This window comes from Xenopus laevis, chromosome 5S, assembly GCF_017654675.1.
Source record: "Xenopus laevis strain J_2021 chromosome 5S, Xenopus_laevis_v10.1, whole genome shotgun sequence".
NCBI lineage: Eukaryota > Metazoa > Chordata > Amphibia > Anura > Pipidae > Xenopus > Xenopus laevis.
This window is the reverse complement of record NC_054380.1, coordinates 97,798,036-97,823,582: the sequence shown is the minus strand read 5'-3', so window position 1 is coordinate 97,823,582 and position 25,547 is coordinate 97,798,036. Positions and strand designations below refer to the sequence as shown.

The 25,547-nt window shown below is 38.5% G+C and overlaps 1 protein-coding gene and 1 long non-coding RNA gene across 3 annotated transcripts; one reads left to right on the top strand and one right to left on the bottom strand.

The window, feature by feature from the left end:
* Positions 1–253: 253 nt before the first annotated feature.
* LOC121394284 lies at positions 254–7,214 on the top strand. Of its 2 annotated transcripts, XR_005961620.1 has the most exons (3): positions 254–1,515; positions 6,784–6,892; positions 7,008–7,214. It is a non-coding gene; the product is annotated as an uncharacterized LOC121394284 (long non-coding RNA). The 2 variants fall into 2 exon arrangements; XR_005961619.1 differs by lacking the exon at positions 254–1,515 and having other exon boundaries at positions 6,216–6,892.
* Positions 4,343–21,408, bottom strand: nceh1.S (neutral cholesterol ester hydrolase 1 S homeolog). Its single transcript, NM_001099890.1, is given in 5 exon segments — positions 4,343–5,693; positions 8,278–8,449; positions 12,557–12,626; positions 14,044–14,272; positions 21,238–21,408. Coding segments are annotated over 5 exon segments (1,227 nt in total). The 5' UTR covers positions 21,376–21,408; the 3' UTR covers positions 4,343–5,075.
* Between the last annotated feature and the right edge of the window lie 4,139 nt (positions 21,409–25,547).

Below are 25,547 nucleotides of genomic sequence, written 5' to 3'. Positions count from 1 at the left end.
TGCGCAGGTATGGGGTCTGTTATATGGAAACCAGTTATCCAGAAAGCTACGAATTACAGAAAGGCCTTCTCCCATAGAAAAATGTCTTATTAAAATTTTTTAAAAATGGTTTCCTTTTTTTCTCTGTAATAATAAAACAATACCTTGTTCAAAGATATAAGTAATACTTATTGGAAACAGAACCAGCCTATTGGGTTTATTTAATATTTACATGATTTTCTAGTAGACTTGAGGTATTATTATTAAATCCAAATTACAGAATGATTCATTATCTGGAAATCCCCAGGTCCCTGTATATAATGGGGGGGGGAGTATTTATCAAACAATGAAACAAAGCCTGGCACAGAGTAATTCTGCCACTTTATATTAACTTGTATAGGGGTGTTTTTATCAAAAGGTCAAAATGAAAGGCCACTAACAACCCCGTACAAATGAATAGAGAGCAGCATAATTTCCCTCTGGCCATCTGGGGTGGGCTCTCTTTCACCTTTTTATAAATATGCCTAATAAGTGATCACAGATTCCAATTTGAGAAGTTCATTTTTATTTATATAAAATAATATTTACAATCAGCACCAGTAGCTTCTAGCTGAGCTATGTTTTTTTACCCCTTATTGCCGGGAAATATTGCAACTTTAGACAGTCGTTCATTTTTAATGTATTCTTTTATTGAAATATCAGAAAGGTACACACAAAAGAATAAAATAATGATTTTATAGAAGAATTACTGTTGGCAAGACGGGATCACAATATCATTTTTTATACATTTAATAATAATCATCAATGTAATGTGCCTGATCATTTCCATAATAAAATAACCCTTAATAATAATAAATACGTGACTAATGCTGTCACCATGTAAGCTTTAACAATGCTGCTTTGTGGGTCGTCTTAGGATACCTGTATATGTAAGCAAAGTAAGAAAGATATTTCCTTTAGCATGGGAAATATATCCAAAATATAGCACTGCCGGCTTATGAAAGAATAACGTGTTCTCAAAGGGCAGAAAACCTTGGACTAAAACCTAAGCAGAGTTTATGCAGTAATAAGCAATCAGAGGAGGCATTCCCATAGTTAAATACATGAATTAACATTTCCACTGCTAGCCACTCTATTGTAAGAAATTGCAGTCTTTATTTTGGTATTAAAAGCATTTTTTCAGGGAACTTACACAAAGCCCCAATTATGATAACAAAGGGTTTCCTGTGACTACTAAGTCCTACGTCTGCTGTGGGGACCATAAATCAATTTACTGTATGTGAGAAAACTTGCTCAACAGGATGAAGCCAAGTTGGGGGTTTATCACAGCATCTTGGCAGTTGGGAGGGTTTCTGTGGGGGGCAGGTGAGAACCCAGGATAAAAAGAACGCTGGACAGAGGAAAAGGAGCTGGGCAGCTGAGAGGAGGAAGGAGAGAGCTGGAGAAGCCAGGAGCCTGGGACAAGACAACATGTGAGGAATGAAGACCAGAGGGGAAGGCAGAGATGAAGCTGAACTCTATTCCCCTGCCTTTTTGGTAACAACAATGTAGACTTGTGTAATGGGTAACTGTAAATTTTGTAATTATTGTTTAGTCTAAGTGTAATCATTAATGTATAACAATCAATTGATTTATTTTATTTATTTATTATTTTTCAATATATCACTTTAATATACGCTTATTGGTGTGGATTCATTGTCTGCTTGCTCAAAAGAACCAGAACCCTAGTAAGTGGGTTGAGGTATATTGATATTAATATAATATTATAATATACTATATAAACTTACACTATTACAGTAGGCATTTAAAGAGAAATAAACCCTTAATGGATTATGATCAATAAGAGTCTAAAATCTGTAAGAGGAACCAGGACTATCCTCAAATAAATTGCAGTTGTAGGTCAACATTACCAATGAACTGAAAACATCTAAACACATTTCTTAAATTCTGTAAAGAACTTGATTATTTAAGCCAGACATAAATATACAAGCCACTAGACAGTATTAGCAATTCAAACGTAACAGGACAATATATGCCACTGTCATTTAGAATGCTTCTGTAGGCTATGGCTGTGAAATCTACATTCACTATGTATGTAAGAAAACAAAAAAAGCATGGTTAACACACAGTTAAACTGTAATAATCTGGCATGGTTTAATTGGTGTCTAATGTACCATATAATATACTGTGCCAGATGTTAGGCAAGTGTGTGATGAAGCTGCAGCCTTTATTTGACAATAATTTGTGCAACACAGTTACAAACTGGTCCTGATTCTACCCAGGACATTTTGTAAGTTTCATGCACAGAAATTGAGGCACAGCTTTCCTATTAACAGTTTGGACTACATACAAAAGCCTTGCAAGATAGAGGCTAATGGCACACTATAAAGTGCAGTGGCAAAACAACAGGAAATGTTCCAAACTGCTCCTTAAATCAGATGATAGCATTTACCAAGGTCATGGTGCCCAATGAACTATTGTCTACAATTTTGGGTTGGGGACATGCTGGTCAACTCTGCATTATGTGGTATGATTAGAGGAAACAATCTGATGCTATTCCTGACATTATGTGTCTGAAATAAAGCAAATGTACTTAGAAATGTGATATAAAGTCACTTCTGCAGACGTGACTGCTTGGCTTAAGGCAGCAATGTCTGACTTTACATTTCAATTTAGCATGGATTAACTGTTAGCAGGTGCTTTTGTTTCGATCTAAAACACGTGTGCCATAGGCCATTAGCCACCTCTATAAGACACTCTAAATTACCTACACAAACAAGGCTTGTGCATTGTACTGGCTTTATACTAAAAGGAATGAATTCTGATTGTCAATGCATGAATGTGTGGGTCTTTGCAGGCTGGAGGATATTGTTGACAAATATCCTGAAACATCAAATACTTGGAAATAAGACGAACATCTCTGCTTTCAGATAGCAGCACACCTTGCTACTAGAGTTTAAACTGTTGGCTCCTGTAGCTATAAAGCTAATTCTGGTTACCACATTTATACCAGGACCTGTCCCTTCCAGTTGAACTGTTGATTCTAGGTATCTGCCATGAATTTGCTTGACACAATCAAAAATGCTGCACATAGTGAATGTTTATAAATATATAAATATGCCCCAAAGAATGAAAAGAATACTAAGTTGAACCCATACACAAGTTTCCACCTAACACTAAGCTAACACAATCCAGAGATGGTAGATGCTGACCACATCACCTTTGTGGAGAGCTCAGCTAAAAGGATTTTGCAGTTAATGCATCTGGTGCTGAAGTCACACTCCTGCCTAAGGTAAGGGCCTTTGGATATTCTGTGGGACTGCTCAAAATCATTATTAATTATAAATCAGAAATATTGACAAAGGAGCAATAATTCTGTACAACTCTTATACCAGCAGCCAAAGAACACATATACTATCCACTGCTAGTTTTTTGGGGGGTTATTTATCAAAGTCCGAATTTATCTCAATATTTTCTGCTTCAAACTCCAATCAAATCCACTCAGGGTTTTTGCACTTATTTATTATTACATTTTGCCAAAAATGTGCTTTGCAGGAAAAAAAAAATCAAATTTTCATGATTTTTTTCGGATTTTCCATCGGATTTTCCTGATTTTTTTTCGAATTTTTCATCCAAAAACTTCGGGGTATTGCACGAAACCCATCGCACATCACAAAATTATTGGGACTTCTCTTATTCACTTATTTACCCGGACAGGTCTGAGATGCCAAATTTTCTGATTCGGACTTTTCCATCCTCGGGGTTTAATAAATTTCGAAAAAACGGTGATATTTTAAAAGTCAGATTAAAAAAAATCCTGAATTTTTCGTGATTTTTGCATTCAGAGTTTAGTAAATAACCCCCCTTATGTAATTGGTGGCAAAATAATGAATTACATTATGGCAGTGATCCCCATCCAGTGGCTCATGAGCAACACTCCCTTTGGCTGTTACTCCCAGTGGCCTAAAAGCAGGTGTTTATTTTTGAATTCATGGCTTGTTTTGGTTACATCAAACCAGTGTACTGCCAAACAGAGACTCTTGTAGACTGCCAGTCCATATAGATGATACCAAATAGGCAATCACAACCCTAATTGGCACCCTAGAAACTTTGTTCATGCTTGTGTTACTCCCCAACTCTTTGTACAATTGAATGTGGCGCACACGTATAAAAAAAAAAGGTTGGGGACCCCTGCTCAATGGTTTAGCATAAGAACACTACTGACAGCCTATAAGTCTGTGCCATATTGTTGGCAAATAGCCTAAAACATGTCACTAGAATAAAACAAAAAAAAAAAAAATTCTTTCTACTGTGAGACAGTAGTGTAAAAATACAAGTAAAGCAGGTAAGTGCAAAGTAACTCATGTTTTACAATTTAATTGTAATAAAATAAAATACCTTGTTTTAAAAACAGAAAACACAAACAATAAACCATAAAGCTCCAGAAAGCAACACTGTACATCTTATGTTACCCCATGACCCTAATCTATCCTTCAAACCAGACACTTTTAGTTTATGTATGGAATTAGAATTAAGTGAAGTATTTGTGCTATTTGTTTTTAATTTTCCTCTTCTGCCTGCAGAAAGAAGAAATGGTAGATTGCACTGTTTAATGGAACAGAAGCCCTGTGAAAGAGGCGATCTAATGACTGCTGTATTTAGAACTAATGCGATCTGACAAAATGGGAATTCACATATACTCAGGCCCGGATTTCTGGAGAGGCCACCAAGACCTGGGCCTAGGGCGGCAGGATTTTAGGGGGCGGCATGTTGCCCAACCATAACCACATTGGTTAAGAAACACTGATGAGCAGGAGATACAATTGTTTTTTAAATCTCTCGTGAGCAAATCGCCCTTGGTCCAGTCCCAATGATGAAAATTTAAGCAAATAAAAGGTAGAGGACAGGGGCGACAAACGACAGCAAGCCTAGGGGTGCCCGCTGTGTAAATCTGCATATATTGTTTTCAGCCTTAGAAGGGCAAATCCGCACAGATATACAATCATATTGGGAGGAAGACAAAAACAAATAAACTGATGCTTCATGTTTTTCATGAAGTTAGTAGCCTGTGTGATGAACCCATATGTGCCAATTATCTACAGATTCTCATTAAGCCACTTTACATAGCCATCTCTTGTCCTTGCTCCAACTGAAAAGTAAGTAGGCCATGTAGCAAACAGCATACATCCATGGAAGCCATCTTCATAGTGGTCATGAGTAACATCAACACCAGCTTCCTCCAAGCGTTTGGCATACATTGTGCCATCATCTCTTAAAACATCATGCTCACAAGTTAAGATATATGTCTTTGGAAGAAGCTGAAGTGATTCCTTTTTGGCTATCAGTGGAGATGCACGCAAGTCAAGTAATGCAGGCACCTCACTGATTATTTTATCAGTGCCTTGGCTTTGCAAAACAGGCTTGTAATTTTTCTTGAACGATGGAGGCAATAATGAATTCCAGTTCAATAGCTCCCGTAAGCTTATGGTTTCACTGAGGTCAAGTGACGTATGATTGTTTACCAGCATTGAATGTGCAAAACTGTGGCTTCCATTCAGGTAGTCGAGCCAAAACTTTATCATGACGAATCGAGAAAGAATTGGCATGTCCATGTTTTGTTGATATGAGGGAGTGTTGAAATCTAAAACCTTCAGCACGGGGTAGATCAAGGCTTGGAGTTTCACTTTGGTTGTTACACTGCTATCTCCAGCTAGCTGTAAATAAAAAAATAGCTGGTTAAAATTAGGTAAATACATAGTAATATTCAATATTTAAGTAAAAAGTCACTTTATTGTTTTAAGATCACTAGAAATAAAGACTTTTTTTCAATTGCTTTCCATTTTTTCATTTTACCATGATTCCAAAATTGAAGTTTATGCAGATTCTGGACTGTTACAATTTGCTTCATTAGTTGATACATTTCTCAGCAGCATCTCTGGAGTATTACCAACTATTGTGTCAATTGTACCTTTAATGAAACCCAGGGATTCTATTCAGCAGGGACACAGATAAGAAATGTATCAACTAATGTATCAATTAAGAACAGTTTACAGCAGAGGTCCCCATCCAGTAGCTCGTGAGCACCATATTGCTCGCCAACCACTTGGATGTTGCTCTCAGTGGCCCCAAAGCAGGTGCTTATTTTTGAATTCCTGGTTTGGAGGCAAGTTTTGGTTGCATAAAAAACAGGCGTACTGCCAAACAGAGCCTCCTGTACACTGCCAGTCCACATAGTGGCTCCAATATAGCCAGTCAGTGTCCTTATTTGGCACCCCAGGGACTTTTTTCATGCTTGGGTTGCTCACCAACTAGTTTTACATTTCAATGTAGTTCATTGGTAAAAAAGGTTGGAGACCCCTGGTTTACAGCTTCGGTGACCCCCTCCCAGTGCTGTTTAGAAAGGCATAATAAGGTGAAAAACCAAATCACAGCCACAAATATAAAATAGAAAGTAACTTCAAAAAGTCTTTATTTCTGGTGAACAATCTGAAAACAATTTAAGTCAAAAAGTGTTGGAAGGTGAACAATCCCTTTAAAAATCAGTTTGCACTGTAGTGTAGGTTGAAAGTCTCATATGACTATTCTTTATGAGTTCCCAGGCTTGGTTTATAACATTTTACACTGTTTCGTGTAAGTATTAAGTGCAAATGGATCCCACAGCAATGTAGAATAAGAAAAGCCTGTACAGTGACAACTGGTTCAGGCATCTATATTAGTTGCTGTATGATTTTCTGGAAAAAAAAAACAGTCCTAAGCATTGTAGGTTGTAAATCGCCACAAAAGGTTTTTTGTTTTTTTTTACAGTGAGAGCTGGGAGCTTGGGGAATTATATCAGAGAGTCGGTTGCACTGGCAGATACATTAGATAACTTCAACAAAAGGCTGGATGCCTTCTTAGCTAGAGAAAATTCAAGGTTAGTAAAATAAACTCCATACACGTAAGATAAAATTGTATAAAACTATCAGTGCTTGTATGCTGACCCTTCATTCCTGTCGTTCATGTATTCCCTTCTATGCTTCTATGCATAGGTGATTGATCCAGGGATTCTTGGAATCAGGAAGAAAAGTTTTCCTCCACTGACCCAACAAGAGATTGCTTAGCTGATCCAGAAATTAACAAAATAAACAGTTTGAACTTGAGAGACTCAATGATGTTATTTTCCCTGATCTATTTCCAAAATAGTATAAAAATTACCAGAAATGTACTTCTTCCTGTGAACATGTACCGTACTCATTGTTTGCCTTCTGAGCCTTTTTTTTCTTTTTACTAAATCTTGTTGTTGTAACTCTGAGTGGACATGTAGTGCCACCTAGGGGCTTAATATTTTCTTACACATCTTTTTGTGCAAGAGCACTGTCTAATATTTTGTCTAAACATAAAGCTATATACATAACAAACATAATAGCTAAGAAAATCCCCACTGTGGTAAATCCTTCACACATTAAGACACATGCAAGACTCCATTGCAGGTAGAACACAACCCTGGGTAAATTAAATGGCCCCTCATATGTTTGTGAACTAAATTATTTTATGTAGGTATGGGACCTGTTATTCAGAATGCTTGGGACCTGTTTTTTTTCTGGATAACGGATATTTCTGTAATTTGGATCTCCATACCTTTAGACTACTAGAAAATCATGTAAACATTAAATAAACCAAATAGGCTGGTTTTGCTTCCAATAAGGGTTAATTATATTTTAGTTTGGGTCAAGTACAAGCTCCTGTTTTATTATTACAGAGAAAAAAGGAAATTATTTTTTAAAATTTGGATTATTTGGATAAAATGGAGTCTGTTATTCGGAGATTTCTGGATAACAGGTTTTTGGATAATGGATCCCATACCTGTATTTATGTCTCATTAAAATTGTCCTAGGGGTCACTAACCAGCAAAATATGATACAGTTTGAATTAAGTTTCTGAAATGTTATATCTTTTTCTGGCGTCCATGCATGAGATCAAAGAGAAATTCACAACATATCAGTAATAAATCCGGGACTGCGGGCTAAGCTCTTACTATTGGGACTATCCCGCAGAAAATGCGACAGTTGGGTGGTATGAAAAAACATCATTATTTGGTTAAAATGCACTCTAAGGGATTTAATTGTCATACTTTGAAACTTTTGGATATTAGGTTTGCAGATAATATACCCCATACCTGTACATAATTATAAGCATAGTTCCGAGAGAAGTATATAGGCTATTTATACATACACTAGGTCTCCGTCAGTTGAAAATGTTTTAAGACTTCACAAAATGAAATTGTTCTATCAGCACAAACAGGAATATTTGTTCCAGTACCTGCTGACAGACTGCAGCCGCTAGGTTCCCTCCAGCACTGTCCCCAGACACTGCGATTCTCAATGGATCGATAGAATATTCTGCAAGCACCTCAGGGTGCAAAAAGTACTTGGTGGCAGCAAGTGCATCATTTAATTGCTCAGGAAAATGGACATCTGGCACCAGCCTGTACCTGAAAAACATGAACATTTTGGGGCACATTTAAAAGTATAAGTAAAAGTAAAATCCTTCAACTTCGAATACTGAAGTCGAAGGATTTACCGCAAATACTTTGTTCGAATGATCGAAGGAAAAATCGTTCGATCGAATGAGTAACTCCTTTCGAATCGAACGATTTGAAGGATTTTAATCCATCGATCGAACGATTTTCCTTCGATCAAAAAAAAGCTTAGAAAGCTTATGGGGAAGGTCCCCATAGGCTAACATTGGTGATCGGTAGGTTTAAAGTAGCGAAGTAGGTAGTCAAAGTTTTTTTTAAAGAGACAGTACTTCGACTATCGAATGGTCGAATATTCAAACGATTTTTAGTTTGAATCGTTCAATTCGCAGTCGAAGGTTGAAGTAGCCTATTCGATGGTCGAAGTACCCAAAAAAAACTTCGAAATTCAGAGTTTTTTTACTTTGAATCCTTCACTCGAGCTTAGTAAATGTGCCCCTTTATGATCAGAAGGGCTTCTCCTCAGATGATGGACACATACCACAGAGACAAATATACAATAATATGCAATATGAAAACCAAGGGGACAAATACACAATATGATCTGAATAAAACGTTTGAATAGCCAGTTTGTTTTAAAAGTCATTAAACTTTTAATTGGTAAACTGGAGGATTCACTCAGAAGACATTCTTTGGTTAGAAGATGGGGGCAGGCCTCGACTGGCAATCTGTGAATTACTATGTAGTGCAGTGGCGGAACTAACGGGGGTGCGAGCAGGCCAGGGCCCGCACCCCCTCAGGGCCCCCTGGCAGTTCACACGCCGCTAATCCCTGGCCAGTTCCGGGCGTACGGATTGGGGCAGGGGACCCGACTGCGCGTCCTGCGCCAGGGCCCATCCCCCTCTAGTTACATTTCTGATGTAGTGGACTGGTTGGCAGCTGTTTGAGTCTCTCTGAACTTGAAATGCCAGGGCCTATTTGGAATCCCAGTCCAGACCTGGATGGGGATACCTTCAGGTTGTGGGTTTTGGATGGTGATAACGAATTAAGAAAACAGTTTATTGCAGAACCTATTGTTGTCTTTACTTTGTGTGTCTCCACTTCAAATCTCACTATTTTGCAAATAGGTACATACATTTGTATTTATTCTATAAAGGAAATTGTATTTAATTGAAATTAAGCTTGTATTTACGTTTTCTATTTTTTTAATTTAAATTATCAGGCATAGAACACTGGCCTTTTATTTTAAAAATATTTGTATGATGTTCTTTTAGCCAAGAAACATGCTTTGGTGCTCATTTTTGAAATGTATTTCTTGGTACGCTAGCAGTGCTATTTTCAGCAAAGCTGTATTTTGTGATTCTAGTGGAGTGCAATAGATTCATCTTTGGGGACGCTTTAGTCCCTGACCTAGTTTGTAGCTCCACATAGATCCTTTGTACTTGTTTTACGGTTACTAATAAAATGACGGTTCTCCAGAGCTCACTGTAACAGGTCAGTGGAATGTTATTGTTTCAGTGGATACAATGGCTGCCCTGTTGTGCTCTGCAGAGGGAGAAACACTTTGTTTATCTGCCATGTTATGCCCTGGGGGATGGCAACTTCTATTATCTCTGTAATGTGAAAGTCAATGTCAGTATTCTCCATTATGACTACTGGACACTGACAGAAATACTGTTTAAAGGACCAGTAACTTAAAAAATGAAAATGATAAATCTGACTTGACATACACTGGGGATCATTTATCAACACTGGGCAAATTTGCCCATGGTCTGTTACCTATAGCAACCAATCAGTGATTAGCTTTTTAAAGCCAGCTGCAAGAAGAACAATGAATGCAGCAATCTGATTGGTTGCCAAAAATAATTTATAGACTGATTCAGAATGAATCCTTATTTGCATCCAGTTTTAATCAATTAGAATTTTACTTTAATGAATAGGGATGCACGGAATCCAGGATTCAGTTCAGGATTCAGGCAAGTGCCTAGTCCAACTAAATCCTTAAACCCATATTACTTTTTGACACACAAACAAAGAAATTGACATTTTCTTTTCCATGACCGCTCTTTTTAAAGCTTACAGGTCTAATTTGCATATTCAAATTAGGGTACAGATTTGGTTTGCGATTTGACTGAATCCTTCATGAAAGATTTAGGATTCGGCCAAGTCCAAAAATAGTGAAAAAGCTGTCCCCAATAATCTGAGTCTACAGGTCTTTCGATATTCAGGAGCTGGCCTAGTATAAATGCTGTACATTACATAACACAATGGAATTGACGAACCGTGTCTGTCACAGAACTGAACCACCATAATTGTAAAAAAGCAGCATAGCCATTTGACTGGGCCTTAATAATTCTCCCTATGGGAATTCCTGTATGATAAATTGGCTTGGAAGTAGCCTGAGGAGTTGAATGCACCCTATGGAAAGAAAGTAAGTGGTGTGCCAAAGAAAAATGTGACTTAATAATTTATTACACTCCAGTTTAGCTGTTTGTTTAGCATCTCTCCAGAATTTCATTAGCTATTTTGTCCAATTTACCCTTCCAAACATGTAGTGGTTAAAATGAAAGGTTGGAAGATGTATAGGAGAGGGCCTGGACAGAGAGTAGAGTGGTTCTATTTTCTTATACCCCTACCCGACCCATACCTGCTACCCGTGAACCGCAACCCAGACCTACAACCTTCAATAAATTGCTACCCGAGCAGATCCACAATATGTCAACTAACCTCAGGCACACGCAAAACTGTAAGTGATGTTGCTTATGACCGGAGGTGACATCATTCCAGTGCCGGATCTGCACAAAAATGGAAAAAAAACTACCATAGCCACAGGGGAGGGTGGAAGGATCAAGCCTGCACCTTTGTTGAGTATCCAATCAGGTTACCTGTGTACTGCCCACAAGACCAGGGAATCTGGGACTTTTTGCCCAAAACCCGACCACTCTGCAAGTATTCCGCGGGTATCCAACCCAGTGCAGGACTCTAACAGAAAGTATTGTAATGAAAAGTACCAATAAAATTGCAGCTGCATAGTTTGTTTTTTTTTGGCTTCTGGGGTCAGGATTTTTTTGAAAGTTGGAAAAAGGCAAAATAAAAAAAGAAGAAAAACTTAAGACAAACAATAGGGCATTCCATAACTTACTAAGTGTAGATTTTTTAAATTAGAGCTCATCATAGTAAAATTCCACTACCCTATATTCATTCCTATGGGATTTTAGAGGCCTATTTGTCAGAGGGTGAAAGTTCACAATTTGATCAGTACTGTTTGCTTTTAAATATTGCATAGAAACGAATAGGGAGTGGTGGAATTTTATTGTAATGAGCTCTAATTTCATACTTAAATTAAATAATTATCTCTATTGGTTAACTGAAAGGTGATCTACCACTTTAAGATCCTAAACTTAGAGATAGAAGAATTGGTTGCTCTTAAAAGTAAGAGTTATTATTGAGTCAAATACATTTTATGTAGCCAATTTGTAGTGTAATTAAGTAATTTGGAGCCAGAGGTTTAGCTCAAATTATAGGATTATTACGTAGAAGCCTAGTGAAACTTTCAGCACATTGGGTTATGCCAGGATTGCCAACTAACAGGTTTCAGATACTACCAACCCACATTTCCTGCTTACACACTTGAAAAACCAGATTAGGTTTAATCATGGTTAATGTGATGCGACAGATGACGAAATCAGGTTAAAATGCTTGATTATCCATAAAGGAAACGTTTATTTCTGAACGTTTAGTTTTGCACACACATTTTTAAGATATACCAACAAATAAAAATGGTAAAATGTAATAGAACCTACATTTTTGCCACTACGTGGAGCATGCACTGACAACTAGCCACAGATAAAACAAGTGTCGCAATCAAAGGCTGCCACATAATCTGTTTTTTTTTCACACCAATGGCGAGAAAACTTGTCCAATTGTACTAAACTGTACTAAATACATAACAGTGTGCATACTCTTTTTTTGTGCAAGTAATGGAGATTTTTTCTTTCTAGCAGCTGAGCAACTGCAGAATGAAGGCTACACAAGCACTGGCATATGGATGATTTTGGCAATTTTGGTCATGCTACAGTGTGAGTTAGACTGAGACCTGGTCCCTTGGTTCTTTAGACTTACTCAATTGAAACAACAACTGCATTCACATCTTCAGATATTTTACGGCATAAACTATCATAGGACCTCATTCCTACAAAGAAAGCACAACGTTAGATGTATAATAAGAAACTGTATGTGTCAGACAGGAGAATCACAGTGAATACCCAACAGCCTCAAGTGCCACTGGCTTTCCATTCACTACAATGCACATAACAATTGCAATCCAGAATGAGAGATTCTTTATTAGTTACTAAAATGTGAATTTTAATTTCACATAGCAAATGATTCATGGCCTGTGCTTTTAGAGCAAAAATTACTTTTTTTAAGTAAGACGTTTTACATGTACTCCTCACTGTATAAAATGTACCATTGTTTTGTGTAGTATGAAAGCACTCATAAAATAGTTTGTCAGATGACTGCCCCATGGAAAACTGTACTTTAATGATTGTACCTGACAATGAGCTAGAAAGCCCTTTCAGAAACACTTTTAGGGAACTGCCACAAAAGTCAATGTGGTTTCCTTCAGTGGCACCCAGTGGCACCCTTGTGAGCCAGTACCTGTCATTGTTCTTGCAAACAGTGAGGCCGAAATGATAATTATGTCTAACGTTAATGAAAATCACCATCAGAGAAAACACTAATACCATCTCAAGCCTGTAGGTAATGAGGTCAATCAAAATCTGACTCTTGCATGAAGAGAGACAGAGGTAAGGGAGGAACCTAGCTGAAGCAGGGAATACCAGGATCTGAAAATCTTAAAGGCATGTAACCTGAGATAATGTGGATAGAGAACACTGGTATATCAAAAAAAAAAACATTTGGAGATATAACAAGAACAGTGTCACAGCTTTATAATCATACATTTGCAACATATATTTTCTGTAGAATAATTATTAGTGGTTGTATTTGCTGAACAATTGAAAGATGGCTTGAGTTGATTCATTTAAAAATATAAGAATGGAATCTATTATCTGGAATACCTGGGACTTAGGTTTTTCTATAGCAGGCTTTTTAACAAACTAGAAATTACAAACCCATTCTCCTGCAAACATGCCAAGCTTCCAAAATCATGGTTTGTACAGATCTTTTGTTTCTTCCTTTCGCCAACAGTAGGTGATGGGGCTCCATGCCCCATCTCCATTGCTCTGGATAATGCAGCGAAACGGAGGTGGGCCTGAAAGTGCCTGCTTTTTAGTCAAGACCTCTGCTCCTCTGCCTGTGACTGCACACAAGTGGACCTTATCCAAATCAATGAAAATGGAGCATGGAGCAGATCTGCTTCTCTAAGTAAAAAATATGGGGGCTGGAAACAGCAGAGCCAACACTCCATCTGCCCCATGGCACATGGGGAGATGCGTTGTCTACGGGTATCTTCACAGATGCGACTGCAAATGTCCTTGTGTGCCCTTAGATGGCTGTGCATCTCCTGCACAGAAAAAAATCGAAATATGCAATATTTGCCTAATTTTATCCAATCAAGACATTTAAAGGGCAGTAAATGCACATACTTGCACTTCCCAGGGCCCATCCTCCACCATGGATATATACAATGGCTTTTTTCAAATTCTTATCAAAACCCCTTTTGGGTTCAAAGATTCTGACTTCCACCCCATCAAACACTGTATCTGTGACTTTTAAATGCTCCGAAGATACAGGATCCAACTTGTCAAAATAGCTTGAAACAAAATTCAGGACTCTCAAATGATGACTGAAGCCAAAATAGTGGGCCAAATTGCTCTGAAAAATAAACAAACTGTGTTAATACACGTATGAGAGGTGCAGCTTGTTTGTAACTCATTTTATTCATTAAATGTAAAACACAAGTCATTGTTTTAACATTTTTGTTAATTTTTTTTACAAAACAGCCAAAGATAGTTTTCTTTTTGTACATTTTTGTCCTCTTTGGGATTTTAAAGAAATATTGACAGTTGTACAAAATAAAATATCCTTGAATTCCCAGAACCTGGGATTATGGGAGGGCATCTTTAAATAACAATAATTGCAGTATTATTAGCAATTTAAACTGTTACTGCCTCTAGGCATACGTGGACATGTGGCTAGTGGTCAGATTACCATTGATGTTGAAGAAACAGTCAGAACTTCGGTGCAGTGTACCAATGAAAATGCAGTTATTTTTTAAAGAAACATGCCTACTCCATGATTGCAACATTTCTTGAAGTGTCAGTGTTCCTTTAAACGGAAGTTTTCTAAAACAGACAATTTAGCACTGCAATGTCCTTATCATAGATTAAACATAAAACCCAATGGTTTGCAAAGAAGGATTAATGCATACAAATATGTACACAATAACTAGGTTCCGATCTCACAATAACCTAACAATTTAGGGTAGTGGGACACGGGAAGATTTATCGCCCACAATTGTTTTGACAAATCTCCCGAAGATGCCTCTCTATTGCTGGTAATTAAAATCACTGGCGGTATGTCAAACATCACTAAATCGCCTGAAGTTTCCTCCGGAGTCAACATAGATATGGGTCAGTGTCAGATCAGGAAAGAAGGATGAATGGAAAATACTGTAAGGAGATTCAGGGAACAATAGAAAATATCATACAGGAAAATATAGCATCCTATTTTTTGCCCAAACTTATTATGCATTATGATGTAAGGAGTAATAAGGTGATTAAAAATTGGTTGCTACTACATATGATCCAAGCAGCGAAAGCCTTAATCCCTAAAAGTTGGAAAAATTAGATCCACCGACATTCCGTGAATGGGTTAAGTTCGTGGATGAAACGAGAAAAATGGAGGAACTAACAGCGATTAGCCATAACAAAAGTGCTAAAATTGGGAAATATGGAACCCGTGGCTAAATATATGCATTCAATCGAGTAAAATAAAAGTTAAATAAGAGGTAAATAATGTTTGTTCTTCAAGTGTTTTGAAGGTAGTGAAATAACAGTATATAATTGAAGAAGAGTAAGTTGGGACCGTAGTACTCTCTTTTCTCTCTTTCACCAGCTCAATACAAACTGAGAAGATATAAGGAATGTGAATTTTTTTATGTGGATTGTATAATTTATGACTGCTCATACAAATGTATGCTGTAATATACTGGTATTACCTTTTTCCTCTTTGTGTATAACCCTGCCCTAACCTTCCCCCTTTTTCCTTTCTGTATCCCTCCTTTTTTCTTATAAAAAATGACAAAGATTTAAGAAAAAAAAAAAAAAAAAAAGAAGGATGGAGGGGTAGGGGGTTATGTACTGCAGAAGCAAAAAGGGCTTAGTTTGGTAAGTAATTTGCAACATAAAGCAGCATTGGAGTGGCTGTACAAACTATTACAGGTATGGGATTTGTTATATTGAAAAATGTTATCCAGAAAGCTCCAAATTACAGGAAGACCATCTCCCGTAGAGTCCATTTTAGCCAAATAATCCAAATTTTTGAATTGATTTACTTTTTCTCTGTATTAATAAAACAGTACCTTGCAGTTGATCCCAATGATATATATAATTATAATGCATCCTATTGGAAGCAAAACCAGCCTAATGGGTTTATTTAATGTTTAAATGATTTTCTAATAGACAAGGTATGAAGATTCATATTATGGAAATATCCCTTATCTATAAAACTGCAGGTCCTGAGCATTCTGGATAACAGGTTCCATACCTGCATATGCAAACCAGAGATGTTGTGCATTATAATGCAGTGGCCACTTGAAACTATAACACAGGAGCATAGGAGTGGGACAAGTGTATGGTTGAGGTAGCAAAATGACTTTGCACTGTATCCTATGGCCAGCAGAGGGACTGTTTAGTGTACCCAAGGGGTTTTGGAAGGGACTTCACTGACGAGTCACACAAAGTAGTATACAATTTAGAAAGGTGACAAATACTCAAGAAAAAAGAATGGGAAAGGTTTGAGAAGGTAAAACCAATAAAGAAGAACTGTAGGAAACAAGAAAAAAATGGAGAAAAATGGAAGGACAAAGGGAAACAACAGGGGCGCACATTCAAAGAAAAGTTTGATCTCGATCTTGACACTCAAACACGAATGTGACTTGGCTGATGTCATGGCAGTTCATTAACAATGAAAGGGGGAATATTTAAATGGCCTTAATGGAGAAACATATGCACAGAGAATCATTTCCCCTCTGTGTAAATAATTTTCTCTTTGCACAGTGGCTATGATATGCTTTGCAAGCATCTGTCATTTGCACCAGCGCATGTACTAAAATGTACAATAGAACCCCCATTTTACGTTTTTTAGGGGATCAGAAAAAAAATGGTGTAAAATCCAGTAAAATGTAAAATCAGGGAAAAGTATTATGCATAATATATACGTGGGATCACAAAACAACGCTGTAAAATGAGGGGAAACTTAACAGGGGATGTAAAATTGAGTTTCACTGTATTATTGAAAAGCAAATATTTTGCACCGAAAAAAAAATTATGTCACTTCAACCTGGTCATAAAAATGGATATTTGGAATGTACTAAACATAAGGTTAAAGGCACTAAGTTTGCTCATGGGCAGTAACCCATAGCAACCAAACAGCAGGTAGCATTTATTGGTAACCTGTTTAAAAGCAGCCATCATATTGGTTGCTATAGGTTACTGCTCCTGGGCAAACTTAGTGCATTTTATTACATTTGGGGGATAGAATGCTAAATGCCATCTTTTATTTTCAGAATTCTCAGGACAAGGCAGTCCATTGCAGGTCACTAGCTCCTGAGCGAGGGACACCGGATTGTGTGACTCGAGTTGTTTAGCAGTTGCAGAATTCCTACAGGCAGAAGTAGAGGAAAGGTCAAACACATACAGATCAGCTGTAATGCAAGGGAAAGGTCTGTCTGTCCCGGAGCAGTTTCACTCCCAAGCTCTGCTTGCAACATCCAATGTTTAGCTGCCTCACTTTTGCCTCAGGAATTTGGGATCCAAGTAACAAAATAATGAAACATAAAAACTAAAAAAAAAAAAAAAAGTATTGGGTCCAAAGAGAATCTGTGTTTTGCTATTGCTTTATAAAACTAGTGACTACTGTCAGTTGTTATTGTTACTAACACTCATTGGGAGTCCCCTTGTGACTAGGAAAGTTTAATAAATGCCCTTGTCTTTCCCCACCCCTCCAGGTAATATGAGCGGCCACACAGGGTGCCACCCCAAGGCTTGTTCAATATTATGGATCACACAAGTGACTGAACATACAGAATATGCAGCTAAACGCTGTTTCCATATAAGAGGGAATGGAGCATGCGTCTAGCAACTGGCAGGCCAGGGTTACTCTGGGACATGATACACATGGGGGGGAAACTGCAGAGTCACAAAGGACAAAAGGGACAGATCTGTCTCAATAAATCAAGTTGTCAAAAGATATGGCTATGATGAGTTCTTTAAAGGGGTGGTTCACCTTCAAGTTAACTTTTAGTATGTTATAAAATGGGTAATTCTAAGCAACTTTTCAATTGGTTGGCATTATTTATTTTTTTATAGTTTTTGAATTAATTGCCTTCTTCTTCTTAAGGTGGCCATACACGGGCCGATAAAAGCTGCCGACAGCCGAGTCGGCAGCTTATTGGCCTGTGTATGGGCCCCCCCGACGGGCTTCCACGATCGGCCAGATCTCGATCGGATGGGACTAAAAATCCCATTGGATCGCAGCCACATCTGTTCGTGATGCAGTCCGACTGCCCGTAAAGCCACCGTTACGATCCAATCGTTGGGCCCTAGGGCCCACGCTCGGATCAGCCCGATATTGCCCACCTCAAGGTGGGCATATCGGGGAGAGATCCGCTCGTTTGGCGACATCGACAAACGAGCGGATCTATCCGTGTATGGCCACCTTTACTCTTTCCAGCTTTCGAATGGGGGTCACTGACCCCATCTAAAAGAAAATGGTCTCTAAGGGTAGGACTACACGGGCGTTTTCTGCGCGATCCGACGCGCTGTGCAAAAATGCAGGTGTCAAATCGCATGCGAAGGAAATAAGGTAAGTGAATGCATTGTCGGATGGTGTCGCAGCGTTGACGACGTGAGACGACTGTCGGATGCAGACACTGACACATCCGACAGTCGTGTCATGTCGGATCGCACAGAAAATGCCCATGTAGTCCTACCCTAAGACTACAATTGTTATTGCTACTTTTTATTCCTCATCTTTCTATTCAGGTCCTCTCCTATTCACAATCCAGTCTCTCATTCAAATCAATGTATGGTTGCTAGGGGAATTTGGACCTTAGCAACCAGATGGCTGAAATTGCAAACTGGAGAGCTGCTGAATAAAAATATAAAAAACTGAAAAACCAATTGCAAATTATCTCAGAATATCACTCTCTATATCATACTAACCGTTAACACAAAGGTGAACAACCCCTTGAAGGGATATCTTGGGAACAGTATAATGCAGGGGCTTTGTTTTTCGGTGAGCTCTAAAAATTTTGGCTTTTGACTGACCTTGTGTATCTAGAGCAAAGGGACAAAAAATGGCAAGCAAAACACTGGGTGAAAGTGCTTAAAAAAAAAAGAAAATGTCTTTAACCCAGTGTTTAGCTGGGCATTTTTGGCACATAAAGCATACTGTGTCAATAAATGTTAAGAAGACATGTCCAGAAACATATTTAGCAGCTATTTTTCTCTTAAATAAATGGAATTAACCAACACAACAAAATGAATGTGGCATCCTGTCATGAATAAAGAGGTATTCCAGGTATTATTCCCAGGGCATCATAATGTTCTGTATCAGCCAATCCATTTACCACTATTTAACATTATGAAGTAGTAACAGACCTTTTAAGGAGAACTAAAACCTAAAAATGAATATGGCTAGCAATGTCATATTTTAGATACTGTACTTATTGAACCAGTCTAAAGGTTCTCCATCATTTATTATGATAAACATGAGCAGAGCTCTCCTGTACTGGAATTTGTATGTAATTTGCCTGTTTGATGTATGCACCCTTCTATTCTACAATATTTCAGAATATATTAGCACTTTATAAACACCTTTATGATAATAATGCTTTATCTGGGTTTATAAGCAGGCATTATTCAAACTTAATTTAAAGGGGTGGTTCACCTTTGAGTTAAATTTTAGTATGTTATAGAATGTCCAATTCCTTGCGACTTTGCAATGGGCTATTTATATTTCATAGTTTATGAATCGTTTGCCCTGCACGTTTGCCTTTTTCCAGCTTTCAAATGGGGGTCACTGACCCCATCTAAAAAAATGTTCTTTAAGGCTTAGGGATGCACCAAATCCACTATTTAGGATGAGGACAAATCCCAGAATCTTTGGTCGAATAAGGAACCCATATCCTAATTTGCATATGCAAATTAGAGGCGAGAAAGGAAAAAGTGGAAAAACAGTTTTACTTCCTTGTTTTGAGACGAAAAGTCATGCGATTTACCTTCCCAAACGTAATTTACATATGAAAATTAGGATTCGGTTCAGCCACACACAAGTATTCGGCCAAATCCGAATCCTGCTGTAAATGGCCGAATCCTGGCCAATTCAGTGCATCCCTAATAAGGCTACACATTTATTGTCATTGCTACTTTCTATTACTCATCTTTCTATTCAGGTCCTTTCTTATTCATATTCCAGTCTCCTATTTAATGCATGGTTGCTAGTGTAATTTGGACCCTAGCAACCAGATTGCTGAAATTGCAAACTGGAAAGCTGCTGAAAAATATGCTTAATAATAAAATATGCATTACTGCAAATAAGCATAATAAAAAATGAAAACAAATTGCAAATTGTCTCAGAATATCCCTGTCTACTTAATACTAAAATTTTGTGAGCATCCTCGATGTGAAAAGGTGTGCAAAGGCTACTGCTTCTTTGCAGAGTTGGGCTCCTTTGATTTGGTTTGATTCCTGCCAGGGAACTATCTATAGATGTTTGTATGGGTGGATACTCATGTTTCCGCTCACACTCCAAAAACATAGGGCATCACCCGCTGCCAGTGAGGGTGAATGGCCAAGGTTTGTTAGATTGTAAGCTCCACGGGACAGGAAATAATGCATTATCTCTGTAAAGCACTGCAGAACACGTTAGCACTATATAAAGAATAATTAAGTGTATGCTAGTTTATTGCTACAAAATCTCACTCTAAAAACATAGGGTATTCAGATTGTAAGCTCCATGGGACAGGAAATAATGCATTATCTCTGTAAAGCACTGCAGAATATGTTAGCACTATATAAAGAATAATTAAGTGTATGCTAGTTTATTGCTACAAAATCTCTTATCGTTTGTACAAAAATTTTGAAATATTGTCTACGAACAGACAGAGCCCCCAAAACAGTAAAGTGCTCCTGGATGGACTGTACCAATGACAAAAAGATGAGAAAGTAGTGAGAGTTCTATTCAATTTGTACTCTAGCATTGGTTCTCTCCTCTAGTTTATACATGGGAAATAAAGCACACAATGTTAAGGTTACATTTATTGCTAACAAATAACAATGAACAAATAAAGGCACACCCTGCCTGTGACACAGTAATGGGATAACATGGCCAGAACGTTGCAGACAAAGACTGTTGCCTATTGTCGGTCTCTTTAGTAAATATGGAGGTACATTAAGGCAACAGATTTAATTAGGTTTCTGTTTTCTAATTAATAAGGGAAGTCTCCCTATAAATAAGACGGTTTCAGAGTAAAAGCGAGGAGCAGCTGCTGGAGACTGTTGAGTGAGGAATACTGAGAAACCAATGCGATTGGCAAGGAAGCAGCACCCACTCACCAGATCCTGGGCACATCTGAAGGTGGCATCGAGCAGCATGAGCTTCCAGGGCTCGGACACTGTGCTGGGTAGAGGAGAGTACACATAATAGGCGCTAAGCGCAGTCAGTGCCGTAAGCACAGCAGAAGTCGCTCTCATGGTGCAGCCGGTCCTAATACGCGTTCCGTAGGCTTATCGTCATACAAACTGGCTTTATTGCAAGGTTGTTGATTTCATTATAAAGGATAAAGCCGCATCATCCAATCACACAGAGCCTAGGAAGGAAGTCAAGCGGTTTAGTGTTATGTCCTTGCAAAGCCGGTAGCTGTCTCTATAGCAAGCGCGCCCGCAGCGCCACCTACTGGTAGCGCATATAATATACAGAGACAGATAAATGAGTGGGAAGTAAGAAGCGAAGAATGTCTCATAATCATGTTTTATTTTAACGTCGGCGCAGTCTGTGTTCCTAAAAAGTAAGAAAGTGTAGTCAATTGGGGGGATGTTGTTTTTATTTACCCTATTACAGTCTTCCTTGATTCAATAAAGGGCCAAGTGGCTGTAGCCAGGCCCGGACTGGCAATCTGTGGGTTCTGCTATAAGGGGCTGCTATAAGGTCCCATAAAAAGTCGGTATTTAGTTGGCTGGTGGGGGCTGTTTGGGAGCTTTGGTGTACCTGAAATGCCAGGGCCTATTTTAATTCTCAGTCCGGACCTGGCCGTAGCTATCGACAATGCGCAGGGACATTGCTAATTCACTAACAGGCATAGAGGACAATTTACTAGTGAACAAGACCGTTTCTAGTGTCAGGGCCGGATTTACTGCCATTCGTCGCCCCTGTCCCCTCCCCTTTATTAGTGCAGATTTTCATCATCTGGACTGGAGCAATGGGGATTGGCGCATTGGAAATTTATAAAATGATTGTATCTCCAGCGCATCACCTGTGTTTTTGAACCAATGTGGGTGTGGTTGGGCAGCATGCCGTCCCCCTAAAATCCTGCCGCCCGAGGCCCGGGCCTAGGTGGCCTTTCCACAAATCTGGGCCTGGCTAGGGTTCATTTGCACTCTATTGCCAGGCGACTTTTCTCTCTGCAAATTCAGTAAAGTGTGAATTTAACTGAACGTTACCTCTTTTGCCAGAATTTACTTCACCACCTCAGACCAGGCAAACTAATAAAACAAAGCAACATCTTCCTCAATCTTATGTCAGTGACATCATATCGTGACATCATATCCTGTATTCCGGAAATGCATTAAAGTTGTCTTTCTTTTTTTAAAGCAGGATTGCCTTCAAAAGTCCAAACTATTAAAGACGTACCCTGGTGGTCTAGAGCGGGGATGCCCTCAGCCCGAGTCCTTTCTCCTCAAGCGCCTGGTGCTCTATGGGTTCCGGGTTTACATGCTGGCCATGTGATGTCATGAGTGGTGCAAAATTCAAATATTTAAAGGGATTTCTGGCTCAAAATCATTGCCTGTTGTAGGTTCTACTTGCTAGTATACTGGGTGTACTTCTATTGAGTTTGATTCCTGGTTTTGATCCCTGCCTGTCTGATTCTTCTGAACTCTGCCAATTTTGACCGTTGCCTGCCTGACTATCCTGACTCCCGCCTTTTCTACCGGTATTGACCCTTGCCTGTCTGACCTTGCTTAAACTCTACCTGAACCGACTCTGCCTGTCTGACCTTGCTAGTACTCTGCCAGCACCGACCCCGGCTTGCCTGACTATGCTTTGTCTATTCTAAGTATTGTGCCTTCTGTCCAAAACCTAGACAACAAATTTTTGGTGAAGGGAAATGGGTCAGATTCACCGATCCCTAGCTCCTATCTCTATGGGCAGGACTCGATGATGCGTTTTGACCCGACACGTCGCAATGCGACTAAACGCATGCGACGTGTCGGATGGTTTACTGAAAACGGAAGTGAAGGAAAAATCGCATGTTACAACTACATTGATCCGACTGTCGGATCAATGTAATTGTAACATGCGACGTGTCGGGTCAAAACGCATCATCGAGTCCTGCCCTATGATGTTTCATTCTGGCATCTCAGTAATCCAGGTGCAGATTCTAAACTATAACAATTTGCTACATTAGTTGATACATTCCTCAGTTGAATAAACTGCAGAATCCTAGCAGTTAGACAAACCCTGGGAAAGTCCTGGAGGCCTTCTTCTATAAATGTATATGTTAAAGATTAAGTTTGGCTGGTTTCTTACAAGTAAGAGATTACTTTGAGTAACTCTGGAAAAAAAACTTTCATTGCTTCTAGAAATCTAACCCTGGATAGACTATAGATTCATTTGATCTTTAACAACACATTTATATATCTAGCTTTGATGTTAGTTAATGGAACTGGTTATACCTAGTAAGAACTTCTACTTACCCAATAAAGTGAATTTTGCAATCATCTATTATAAGTGTGAATACTTACTTATAATAGATGATTAAGTATCTTAATTACTTTTGTTATATAGTTTATCGTGGGATTATATTTTTTTAATAGAAACGTTCCAGTTTATATGCTTATTAAACTATACACTGTTTTTATCTGCCTTGACCTAAGTATTGCATGTTCACCACTCACTGTACTTGCAACCATATTTATTTAAATTCTACCTTAAAGGGATCCTGTCATCGGAAAACATGTTTTTTTTCAAAACACATCAGTTAATAGTGCTACTCCAGCAGAATTCTGCATGAAATCCATTTCTCAAAAGAGCAAACAGATTTTTTTATATTCAATTTTGAAATCTGACATGGGGCTAGACATTTTGTCAATTTCCCAGCTGCCCCTGGTCATGTGACTTGTGCCTGCACTTTAGGAGAGAAATGCTTTCTGGCAGGCTGCTGTTTTTCCTTCTCAATGTAACTGAATGTGTCTCAGTGGGACATGGGTTTTTACTATTGAGTGTTGTTCTCAGATCTACCAGGCAGCTGTTATCTTGTGTTAGGGAGCTGTTATCTGGTTACCTTCCCATTGTAATTTTGTTTGGCTGCTGGGGGGGGGGAAGGGAGGGGGGTGATATCACTCCAACTTGCAGTACAGCAGTAAAGAGTGATTGAAGTTTATCAGAGCACAAGTCACATGACTTGGGGCAGCTGGGAAATTGACAATATGTCTAGCCCCATGTCAGATTTCAAAACTGAATATAAAAAAATCTGTTTGCTGTTTTGAGAAATGGATTTCAGAGCAGCACTATTAACTGATTCACTTTGAAATTTTTTTTTCCCCCATTACAGTATCCCTTTAAAGGGGTTGTTCACCTTTGGGTTAACTGTTAGTATGATGTAGAGAGTTATATTCTGAGGCAATTTGCAATTGGTTTTCATTTTTTATTATTTGTGGTTTTTGACTTATATAAAAGCTCTCCAGTTTGCAATTTCAGTCCAAATTACCCTAGCAACCATGAACTGATTTGAATAAAATATTGGCATATGAATAGGAGAGGCCTGAACAGAAAGATGAGGAATAAAAAGTAGCAATAACAATCAGTGTCGGACTGGGACACCAGGGTCCCACCCAAAAACCTTTGACCAGGGGTCCACCAAGTAACCTTAGACCATAGGCCCACTCTCACTACTATTATTCTTCCTCTCCTCACTCAACCTTTATTCTCCTAGTCTCTTTTCTTTACATACTATAATACTATAATCTATTATTCCATCTATTAAGCCACTTAGTTCTCATTGAAATAGGGAATGGCCAAATAGGCCAAAATGTCTAACGGCATGAGGGCCCACTGACACCTGGGCCCACCGGGACTTTTCCTGGTATCTCGGTGGGCCAGTCCGACACTGATAATAATAAATGTGTATCCTTACAGAGCATTAGTCTTTTAGAGCCCCCATCTGAAAGCTAGAAAAAACTATAAAAAACTATAAAAAATAAGCAATGAAGACCAATTGAAAAGTTTCTTAGAATGAACCTTTCTAAAACATACTAAAAGTTAACTTAAAGTTGTGGTTCACCTTCAACTAGTTGTTTTCAGATAGATCACCAGAAATAACGACTTTTTCCAATTACATTCTATTTTCTATGTGTCTCCGTTTTTTTAATATTGAATTGTAAAGTGTCATTTTTCACCTTCTAAAGCAGCCCTGGGAGGGGGTCGCCCTCTAAACTGTTCTAAATTGATACATTTAGTTGATACATTTCTTATCTTTGTCCCTGCTGAGCAGAATCTCTGGGTTTCATTAAAGGCAGCTGTTGGAACTGATACAATAGTTGCTAATACTCCAGAGATGCTGCTGAGAAATGGATCAACTCAATGTTGCAAAATTGTAACAGTTTAGAGTCTGTGCCTGAATTACTGAGCTGCCAGACTCAAACACCAG